At 33.6% G+C, this 12,289-nt stretch overlaps 1 protein-coding gene across 2 annotated transcripts in view; it reads right to left on the bottom strand.

Annotated features, from left to right (window-relative positions):
* STXBP5L (syntaxin binding protein 5L) overlaps nt 1–12,289 on the bottom strand; it is a 361,575-nt gene that overhangs the window by 156,121 nt on the left and 193,165 nt on the right. For both annotated transcript variants that reach the window (XM_075555662.1, XM_075555661.1), the window contains exons 11-13: nt 11,728–11,800; nt 6,738–6,885; nt 5,529–5,596 (exon numbers count right to left, since the gene is read on the bottom strand). In XM_075555662.1, coding sequence (XP_075411777.1) covers nt 5,529–5,596; nt 6,738–6,885; nt 11,728–11,800 — 289 coding nt within the window. The remainder of the gene's footprint in view (nt 1–5,528; nt 5,597–6,737; nt 6,886–11,727; nt 11,801–12,289) is intronic.

The following is a 12,289-nucleotide window of genomic DNA, read 5'->3' on the forward strand; positions in this document are numbered from 1 at the left end:
CTGTCCTTTTAGCAGTCTATAGTACTTTCAATATTTTCCAGCACCACAGTTCAAAGACATCCATTCTTCTTCAATCTTCCTTATTCAAAGTCCAAATTTCACATGTAGATAAGGCAATTGAAAATATCATGGCTTGGATCAGGCATACCTTAGTCTTCAAAGTATTCTCCTTGCTTTCCAATACTCTAAAGAAAGCTATTGAAGCAGATCTACCTAATATCTAATACCTCATCTTTTGATGTCCTGACTATTGCGTCCATGAGCATTGGTTGTAGACCCAAGCAAGAAAAAATCCTTGACGTCAATCTTTTCCCCATTTATCATGATGTAAGCTATTGGTCCACTTGTGAGGAATTTGGTCTTCTTTGCATGATGTAACCATACTGAAGGGTGTAATACTTGATCTTCATCAGCAAGTGTTTGAAACCATGCAGTAGTCCTTTGCTGCATTTGCACTACTGCCTCTTGATCCATGAACAAGTTTCCCATGAACTCAATGACGTGTTCTGGAATTTCCATTCTTCTCAAGGTTATCCATAATTTGTTGTGATCCACATAGTCAAATACCTTGGCATAATCAATAAAACACAAGTAAACATCTTTCTGCTATTCTCCAATTTCAGCCAAGATCCATCTCCCATCAGCAATGATACTCCTTATTCCACATTCTCTTTTGAATCTAGCCTAAACCTCTGGCAGTTTCTTATCAACATATTGCTGGAACCATTGTTGTATGATCTTAAGCAAATTTTACTTGCGTGTATACAATTGTATATCAGTGATATTGTTCAACAATTTGAGCATTCTGTATTTTAAATACCAGCAGTGTCATCCAAAGTGAACAAGTTTCAATGGAGCTTCCCCACTAAGAATAGAAAATGAAAAAGGACTCAGCTTCCCATGTTGGATGAAGGGATGCAAATCTTATGCATAGCTCTTCATATGCAGAGGAAGCAGTTAGAAATGCCATGGCTTAGGTCAGTCTCACCTTAGTCTTCATTGACACCTTTGCTCTATAACTTTTGAAATCAGCTTCAAAAGATCTCTTTCAAATTTAGTTCTCAGTTTTATTATTGCACATTTAAAAATAGTGTCTTTATTAGATTGTTTAATTTTTTTTGCTTAAAAAGATGTTTTATTTTGTTTCCCATTTTTTAAATCAATTGTACTACAATCCGCATGGGTGATTTCCTTTGTATTCTGATTTCTAGGATTTTAAAATTTGGGTTCCAAAAAATTTCCCAATTATATATATGCACAAACTTTTACAGCATTTAAAATTTATCTCTTATGATTTTTCTCCTTCTTGCTATATGTTCCAATGTGAAATTTTTTACTCACTACTTTTTAGTTTATTAATCCTCTCTTTGATTATGACTAATCTATTAAACTACACTACTAATTTTTAAATATTAGATATTATACTTTGAATTCTACAATTGCCATGAGTTCATTTTTATGCTATGTTGAAATTCTTCATATTTAAATCTAATTTCTTGAATACAGTAATGCCAATGACTGATATTAGCAGTGTCTAGATCACCCATGAAGGTAAAAATGGTCCATATTTACACTAGGTTTTAAGTAATAAGATCTTGGCTTAGAGTGTATTTAGTAAATTTTTATTAAAAATAAAATACCAAACCTATTGCTGTTGAGTTGGTTACAACTCACCGAGATGTTATAAAGGGCAGGGTAGAAGTACCTCATAGGGTTTCCAAGTCTTTAATTTTTACTGAAGCAGACTGAAACATCTTTCTTCCATGGCATGGCTGATATCCTATAAGTAAATAGCCTATCAATTAATAGCTGAGTGCCTAACTTCTGTAACATCAGAGATTGTTCATTAAATACAGGATATTGTAAAGTGAAAATTGACAAGATAATTTGTGAATAATATTGATATTGTCTTTTTTAAGAGAAAATTTAATTTTACTTTTGAAAGGCAATTACAATTGAAGGATATAATCTCATTGAAGTTTAGGATTTAAACCTTTTTGCAAACTAGTCTATTTAGTGTAGTGGGTTAAGCATTGGACTGCTAACCTAAAGACTAATGGTTCAAACCCACCAGCTGCTCCACAGGAAAAACATTAGGCAGTTTGGTCCTATAAAGATTTACACCCTCTGAAACCTCATGGCACCGCTCTCCTCTGTCTTGCAAACTAAAAAACCAAACTCACTGCCATTGAGTTGTTTTTGACTCTTGGTGACCCTATAGGACAGGGTACAGGGGCTGCCCCTGTGAGTTTCTGAGACTATAACTCTTTAAGGGAGTAGAAAACCCTATCTTTCTCCTGCACACTAAGCCAGAATTGACTTGTTAACAGTGAGTTTGGTTTGGTTTTGGAGTCTATCTAGGATCTACACCTTCAGGTATCTTATGGTCCCTGAAACTCCACTATACTAACACCAAGAAATTGCCGACGGCTCCATGCAGTTCCCCAATTTTCTAGCCTCCTAGCAAGCATTTTCTGCTCAACTTTACATCTTGTTTTAAATACCTCAGATACTTTAAGAGGATAAGTTGTGTTCCGTGTTCAGGTCACTTTGCTGCATTTTCCTTTTCTTGAGGCCTCTCTGGAACCATATTGAACTGACTAGTTCTTCCAGAATTATGTTGAGTCAAAATAGTTAGAATGGACATTCTAGCCTGTACTAATTTTAAAGGGGAAGAATTCACTCTTTACATTAGCTGTAGATTTTTATAACTGTACTTTATCAAGTTGAAGAAATTCTCCTCTATTCCTAAATTTCTGAAATCTATTTTAGGAAGGGTGTTGATTTTTGTCAAATGATCTTTCTTCATCAATGGAAAGATCAAGTAATATGTCTTTAGTTTGTTAATATGATAAATGACATAGATTGGGTTTTGCTAATTTGGGGTTTTATATCTACAGTAATTAGGGTCTGTACTTTCCTGTTTTCCCTTTGAGACTTCCTCTGATTTGGTATCAAGGTTATACTAGCTCATAAAACCTTATGAGAAATGTTCTTTCCTCTTAAATTTTTCTGGAAAAGATTATGCTGTTAATTCTTCTTTAGGCATTTGATAGAATTCTCAGATGAAACCAAACAAAACTAAATTTTTCTCTTTTGGAAGTTTGAAAATTATCAATGAAATTTTCTTATTATTTAAAGGGATTTTCAGTGGATCTATGTCACATTGGTTGTTATGATTATTGTGTTTTTGAGCAATTAGTCCATTTTGTCTAACCAATCTATATGTGTGTAGAGTTGTTTGTTCTATTCATATGTTTTGTTCCTGATATGCTTAAGGTTTGTTATATTAAGTGTGTAGTGTTTAGTATAGTGTGTAGTGTGTGTGTAGTCACAGATTTTCCTCTAATCTCTGTGTTTTTGATCTGTAGCTTGATTCACTGTGGTTGGAGAGCATACTTTGTGTAATTTGAATTCATTTATAGGTGTTGAAATTTGGTTTATAGGACAGGATGCTGTTTATCTTTGTATATTTTCCATTGATAATTGAAAAAGAAAGTTTATATTACTATTTTAGATTGTAATGTTCTCTAAATAACAGTCTACTGTCACATGGTGGTATTTTTTAATTACTGTTGATTTTCTGTCTTCTTGTTCTACTAGTTGATGAAGGGGGAGTGAAGTCTGCAAAATAATTATGAATTTGTCTATGCATTTTATTCATTTTTATCAGTTTGATTCTTTTACAAATTTTATAGCTCTGTTTTTCTGTAATACACATTTATGATTGTCATTTTGCCAGTTTAAAACCAGTAGGTAAACATTGCCTCCCTTTAGCAGCTACTTATCTTTCCTGTTTATAACTTTCTTAAATATTTTCTCTATACATATTTGGAAACATAGCAGACTATATTATTTTCATTTGTGCTTCAACCATTAAGCATATTTTGGAAAACTCAAGGAAAAGGAAAACATATTATATTATAGATATTTTGTCTTATTGTATTCTTTCATCTCCTGATGTTTCAAAGTTCCTTTTTAATAAATTTTCTTTGCTTAAAGAAATTCCTTTTAGGAGTATTTCTTTTAAGGTAAGTTTTCTATTGACAAATTCTCTTAGTTTCTTCTATATGAGAATGTCTAGATTTCTCATTCATTGCTGAAGGATATTTTCACTAAACATACGATTCTGGATTAATAATTATTCTTCTTCCTCTTTCCTTCTCCAACCTTTCCATCTGAAAAATATTCAGGTGTCCTTCTGCCTTTGATTGTTTCTGATCAAAAGCCCACCACCATTTACATTGCTTTTGATCTAGAGGTAAGATGCTATTTTTCTCTTGTAGCTTTCAAGATGTTTTTCTGTGTGTCTAGTTTTCAGAAGTTTGACTATAAAGTAAGTTGCCTGGATTTGCTCAACTTGTGGAATATGTGGATTCATGTCTTATGCCAAATTTGTAGATTTTTGTCATTAATTCCTGAAATATGTTCAGTCCTGCCTTATTTCTCCTCGACTTCATTTTTGCTGATAAAAGTGGTGAGGCTTCTTATTACTTTCATGACTGGAGTAGAGGGGAGTAAAAATTTCAGCTCCCTACATGATCTCCACTGCCAGCACAGAGGAGAGCCTTCATTTCTGCCAAGGGCAGATGAAAGTACTAGATCTTTACTCCACCCTTTTTGATGCCATCCTGCAGAGAACTGGGGTACTAATTACAACCTGAGTAGGATACAAGGCTAGGTTACCCATTCAGCATATATATTGCATGGCTGGGGTGGTTCTACAGCTTGTTCTGCGGTGCTTGCCTAAAATACCCCTTTCTTCCTCACCCTTTGGTTACAGAACTGATGTCTTCTTTCCTTTCCTTCTTTATTATATATTTTTGGACCATTCTCATCGAAGGATCTGGGTTTCCAGCTTTTTCTCCAATTCTGAGATACATAAGGGTAAAAAAACAAACAAACCCACAGAACTTACTCCAGAGCATTTCCAACTTCTAAGGGTTTGAGCTGACTTTTCTCTATATTCCAGAGTTACCTAATATGCATTTTTTATAAAATATCAAAGGTTTTTAGTTGTATTTAAGAAGAGGAATGGTAAAGAAAAATACTTTTCCACCTTTTTGAAAGCAGAAACCCTTATAATCTTTTCAACCTAATTTCTATTACAATTATACTTTTCTTGTCATTCTAATATCAGATCATGCAGTGAGTTTGAACTATATTTTAAATAAACATTGATAAGATATAAAGCAGTCATTTCTAAATTTGACAGGCGATAAGAGAAATGGTGATAAGACCTCTGTACAATTACCATTCTATGATTTCTGTATGAAGTTTTCTTTGACGATATTTCCTCCTTTGATTTCTCCTACTTTTATAATCTATCCTTGTTTTTGTTGTAATTTATATTTCTAGTGTTCCATTTTATGTTTCATTATGATTATAATCTTTTGATGAAAATGGTGTCATACTTTAACTTTCATTTAAACTGACTGCATAGAGCATACTGAAGTGGAGAGTGTTAAAACTCAATGAATGCCTTTTAGTTAATGAGTTGATAATCTCATAAATCACATTCCACTCACCCAGTGATAATAATCTCTGGATATGTCTGGGTTCCTATGTTCCAAACTCCTCCACTGATTGGCCACTCCTAAAGAGGGTAACCAGGAAAAATATGTTTCATTTCTAATTGAATGAATTAGAAATTTAGAGTAAAAATGTATTTTAAGATAACAATAAAATATTCACTTATAAATAAACAATTATAAAATAATAAAAAGCAAGTTGTGACTGTTTTAATTATTTAATTTAACAAAAACCTCAAAAGGTACAATCCCATTCTCTTTAAAGTATGTATTTTAATCAATATTATTCATTTCTAGAAATAAAACTTTGTGGTTTACAAATCCAGTCTTGCTACATGTACTACATCTCTGCACATTACAAAACCCTGGTTCTGTCATTTAACATAGAATATAATACAAATAGTGCCCTAATGGAATGGTCCATCTACTATCCCTGGAAAAAAAAACCATAACAGGTGTCTGGTCCAGTGGCAGGTATTTGAATTTTATAGTTGAGCAGCAAAATGAAATCTTAGAATGTTATTTTAAAAATCACTAAAAAAGGAAAAAATCAATTTTGATAAATATGTCTTGGTAACATTTGGTTGTTTATTAACTGATTAGTCAGAAAAAATTAACTTAAACTTTAAAAATAACTAAAATAATAAAAGATTCTGTATTGTACATTAAATACATGGTAAAGTATATAAATGTATATTTTAGTATGTGATTATAAAGTATATAAATGTATATTTTAATGTGATTATATACTTCCCCAAACCAAATTGTTGCTAGTTCAGTTCTGACCCATAGCAACCTATATGACAGGGTAGAACTGCACCACAGGGTTTCTCAGTTTATTCTTTTGGGAAGCAGACTGCTACATCTTTCTCCTGTGGAGCAGTACTCATGTTTTCAAATTGCCAATCTTCAAGATAGCAGCCAAGCTCTGTAACTACTGTGCCACCAGGACTTCATCAATTATATAACATGTATATAATTGTATAGGACAGCTATAATATTTAGTCTTATAGCTATGAAGCATTTAGATAATGGGAATTTTATAACTTTTCACAGATGGCAGTTTATAACTTTAAATGAATTTGTTAAATTCCTCTTCTAAGGAAATTAATAAAAGAAACCAAGAGAAAATATGATTTTGAGAAAAATGATTATTTGATATGAACATAAATCAAAGAAAAGTTATTTGTAAACTGTTACTTTTACCTTATTACTGTATCCCTGCTTTTTATGCTTGACTCCTATAGAATAGAGAACTAGAATCAAATCCGGAGGACAATCAGCAAAGTATGCAGTACACGTAACTGGTGATTCATGAATGTCCATGGGATACGGATTTTCAAAGATTGGAAAACTGATAAAGAAAATGTATTAATATCATAAATATTTTTATAGGGAAATACTAATATTGTTTTAAAATATTAATTTAACATAATTGCTAGTTATCTATACAATATCATATGAATAATGATAGAATAATATTTTAACATATTAATGTTCTTCCCCAAATTCCAACATTCCACTATAATATAGTTTTGATAAACTAATACAAAGGATTTCACTAAAATAAAATAAATTATAACCAGTTGACTTACCAACTTATTTAAAAGCTTATTAATGAAGTACTTTGTGTACAACTCTTGTGTACAACTCTATGCTTATAAATAATATATTTTAGTAAATTTTGGCTTATTTTTTGTTTTCTATAAGAATAATTGAAACATTGTATGTGTGTATGAGACAATGTTTTAAAGGTCATCTGCTATGCTAATTAAGGAAAATTTGGGGTGCAGATTTATGGATGCAATAAACTGCAATGTGTCTTAAGCAAGAGAGATTACATAACCAGTAAGTAGCTAAACTAGGATTCAAAACAGGTAATCTTTTACATTATACTGCATCAAACTTACTATGTTATAAAATGGCTATCTGAATTATAATTATTATCTAGAGTGTCAAAGAGGTCTGCTTTAGCAAGAAATTATGTTCTTAAATCCAGAACAGCACAAACTACCATTGACAGCCACCTTCAATTGGCTGGAGGAAGTCTGTATTATTCTATGGTGCTTCTTCTCCCATACTGAATGAGAACAGATGATACAATAAGAGGGTGGTAATAAAACATCCCCTTATTTATTAGGAACTTTCAGAAAATGTGGTGTGTGTCTGTGTATGTATATTGGGGTTTATTCTCACCAATCTGAAAGGTTACAGATGGTATCAAAGATAATAGAAGTATATGAGAAGACAGGCAGAAAGAAGCTGGCTCCACTTAGCAAATGGCAAGTAGGTTCAATCAGACAAAACATAGGTTCCCTGTTTCACAGTAGAAATGATAAATATTCATGAGATACAAGAATTAGAAGTAAAATGGATCACCTCAACGAACAAACCTACAATTTAGGATTTGATAAAAGCAAGAGGGAACAATGACAGGAAAGGGTAACAGTGTCTTTATGTTTAGAATATGTTTAGAAAAATTATTTTAGTATATAGGCAAAGAGTAGGGAAAAGATGCTAAAGGGAGAAAAGATAACTAAAATTTTACTATAGGAATTCAGAAGCAAAAGTATAATCTGTTTGCTATAGAAATGGAAATAAAGATATAAACTCAAGAAAAAGGAAGTTTGTATGCTATAATGCTTTCTTTCACATAGAGAACTTAAGGGAAAAGGAAGAAATTGGACAGGACTTCAAGGCAGATATTTGTTTAATATTAAACTTGGCTGAGAGACTCTCTGAAGGGAAGAAGAATATATGTACAGCTTTGTACATGTTAAATTTCACATAATAGACAATGAAAGTAGTATGTCAGATAGACATGGAAATATCGACAGGGGATTGAAAGTCTAGATAAACACTTGCAAGTAAAGTGTCAATTCACATACTTAAACAAGGTAATAAAACATAGTAATAAATGTATACTGAATAGTGTATAAAAGGTAATGTATTGGGGCTTTGAAGGGTTTTAGATAATGAATTAAAGCACAAAAAGGAAATTAGAAAAAGAGCAGTTGAATACTGGTGAGATCAGAGAATATATTTGAATAAAGTCCATATTAGAAATTCTTAGAGGAAGAGGTATAGCATTTTAGATACAAACAAAATTTCATCAGGTTTATTTTGATAAAAATGAAATTAGGCAGAATTCATGATTAGAACAATTATAGGGTTCAAATCCTACATCTATTTCAAAATAATGAAATATTACATGCTGCAAATCAGCATAAAGAAGAACCTTGGTTCCAATGTTTACAAATTCAATGTGAAGAAAAATTCAAATTTGTATGCATTAGACAAAAATTTATCGAATGTCTACTTTGTTTTAAAATATAGTCCATCTTTCCTGCGGCCTATTGTTTAGTAGGGAGGCGATCTTTAAAAAATACATGCAAAATTGCATTATTGTCAAGCTTTCTGAAGTAAGGGACTATAGGCACTATAAGAGCCAATAATAAAATTTTTGATAAAAGTATATAGTAACGAAAGGTTTGTATTAGAGGAAGTGATCATTGAGTTCTGATTCTGACAGATAAGATGTTAAAGAGAAAAAGGACGCTTACTTGAGATAAAGGGGAGAAAATGTACAAAGCTTCTGCTGAAAATGTAAGGAACTAGACATGTACATATGTCAATATATTTATGAGTATGGGGGAAATAGATCTATGTGCATATATTTATAGGTTCAGTAGTAGGGTAGCAGGTGGACATTGGGCCTCCTCGCGTCCACTCCCTCAATACAATAGCACCTTGCTCAGCTAAATGGTCATTCCATGATACCCACCTTCCTGACATGATCGCTGAAGACAGACATGTGCATAAGCAAATGTGGTGAAGAAAGCTGATGGTGCCCAGATATCAAAAAGATATAGTGTCTGGGGGTCTTAAAGGCTTGAAGGCAAACAAGCGTCCATCTAGCTCGGAAGCAACAAAGCCCACAGAGAAGAAGCACACAAGCCTAAGTGAACATAAGGTGTTGAAGGGATCAGACAGCAAAGAACAAAAACCATCATTGTGTGATTACTTTCCCCACATAAACGATGAAGAAGAATGTGTGCATAAGTAAATGTGGTGAAGAAGGCTGATGGTGCTCGACTATTGAGAGATATAGCATCTTGGGACTTAAAGGCTTGAAAGTAAACAAGCGGCCATCTAGCCTAGAAGCAACAAAGCCCATATGGAAGCAGCACACCAACATATGTGATCATGAAGGGCCGAGGGGACCAGCTTTCAAGCAACAAAGGCGCAGGAAAAAAATCATGTCATCGTGAATGAGCGGAGTGCATGATGGGGACCCAGCCTATCTGTAGACAACTAGACATCCCTTGCTTGGGGTAGTGGGGAGGAGATGAGTCACTCAGGGTTGAGTGTAGCAACAATGAAACTCAAAACCTTCCTCTAGTTCTTAAACACTTCCTCCCCTCCATCTATCATGATTTCAATTTTACCTGGAAAACCTGGTTAGACCAGAGGAAGAACAGTGGTACAGTTGGCATCTGGAAACACAGGGAATCTAAGACAGATGAACCCCTCAGGACCAGGGGTGAGAGTGGCAATACTGGGAGGGAAGGGGGGTAGAAAGGGAGAACTGATCTCAGGGTCTACATGTAACCTCCTCTCTGGGGGATGGGCAACAGGAAAGTGGGTGAAGGGAGATGCTGGGGAGCCTAAGATAAGATAAAATAATAATATATAAATTATTAAGGGTTCATGAGGGAGGGAGGAGCGGAAAGGGAGGGGGAGGGAAAAAAGGAAAATGAGCTGATTCGATTCCAGGAACCCAAGTGGAAGGTGAATTTTGAGAATGATGAGGGCAACGAATGTATTGCTTGGCTCAATTGATGTATGTATGGATTGTGATGAGTTGTATGAGCCCCAATGAAATGATTTTTAAAAAAAGCAAAAGAAAGGTCTTCTAGTCCCTAAAGATAGGAAATGCTAGAGTGCATTAGCATGCTGATGGCAATAAACAAGAAGAGGGAATGGAGTTGGTCATGCTGTCTATATAAGAGATAATTGTATAGAGTGGGTAGACACTGATCATTTTGCTAGTGTAGTGTAGCAAGCCTCCAGTGGTGGATGGTCAGATGCGAGTGGGAGCTTGGACTTGACTTGAAGTTGTATATCAAGTCTTGAATGGTGGTGAGATGGAGCCACGTGTAAACAGCAATTCCTGAAGGGCATAGGGCATACACATATAATCCTGATAATTGCTGATGACAGACATCTTATCCATAAGCTTATTAGCACCTCTAATTTCTGTGTAGGACTCATCATGAAAAAAGGTGAAAAGATTGAAGTTGTCAAGGATTTCGTCTTGCTTGGATGCACAATCAATGCTCATGGAAGCAGCAGTAAAGAGATCAAACAACACATTGTATTGGGTAAATTTGCTGTATATTTGAATTATGATGCTGGCAAAGATTATTGAAAGTACCGTGGAATGCCAAAAGAAAAACAAATCTGTCTTGGATTACATACAGCCAGCATGTTCCTTGAAGGCCAGGATGGACTTTGTACTCATCTTTTGATGTGTTATACCAGGAGAGACTAGTCCCTGCAGGACACCATGCTTGGTAAAGTAAGAGGGTCAGCAAAAAAGAGTAAGATTTTCAAGAAGATGGAGTGATACAGTAACTGCATCTATGGGCTCAAACATCAGAACAATTATGAGGATAGCATTGGTTCATTCTGTGGTCTTGTTCTGTTGTACATAGGGTTGATATGAGTTGGAACTGACTTGATAGCAATTAATTTCTGGTTTTGTCTGTTTTAGCAATAAATAAGTACTTTATTTTACTTTTTAAAAAGTAACCGTTGTCTTCTCTGCACTTGTGATCCTGTTCTTTTGTAATGTTGGTAGTAATAGTACAATAATACTTCTATTATATAATTTTACATTGTACAATTTCTATAACATTGGTTTTTGCTTAAGGAATTGCAGAAACTTTATATGTCCCGATTCTCCAAATACTTGCCTCAAAAATTAGGGGTTACTTTCTGCTCTTTCAATTTTCTAGTGTTCCCCAAACTATATGTAGGTTTAGTTTTAATTATTAAACCAAATTAGATTTCTGCAATTTTATAAAAACAAATAATCTTAGTAATATCAGTTATATAAAATATTTTTCTATATTTTAATTATAATTAATAGAGTTTAAAATGGTTAACATTAATCTTCACATGGATAACTTACTTGCTTTGTGTCAGATCAACTACAATGAGATCTTTCTCCAGAAGTACTACAACAGCATAAGGTTCTTGAAATTCTAAAAAAAAAAAGAAGTATTGAAAAGTTTTTATACTGTATGTTTTATAAAAACATAAAATTATAGTTGTTTTATCGCCTTTTCTTTCTTCCTCTGTATCAGGTACTGTTTTAACAATAAGGGCTACAGAGGACAAGACTCTTCTACTCATGGAGTTTATAGTCTAGGGATTTATACAAATCATGAAAACTAAACATTTATAAAGTAATATGAGCTATTAAAAATAAAAAAGTAATTCATGGTATTAGTAATAACTTGTGGTTGGACAGGGGTGCTAATGTAGAGTAGCAGATAAATTATTGCCTTAACTAAAACATAGTTTCCCAAACTTATTTGGTCCACTGTTTCCTTTTCGGAAACAAAACAAAACAAAAAACGCAGCTCCCTGGCAAAAAAAAGTTTGTATTATAGCCCATAATCCAGAATACAGTGTAAGTATGTGCTTTTTCAGCCTCCGTAGGTCATTCCAGCAACCCCCCTAGGGGTGTA

The sequence above is a fragment of the Tenrec ecaudatus genome, chromosome 8 (genome assembly GCF_050624435.1).
Source record: "Tenrec ecaudatus isolate mTenEca1 chromosome 8, mTenEca1.hap1, whole genome shotgun sequence".
NCBI classification, from domain to species: domain Eukaryota; kingdom Metazoa; phylum Chordata; class Mammalia; order Afrosoricida; family Tenrecidae; genus Tenrec; species Tenrec ecaudatus.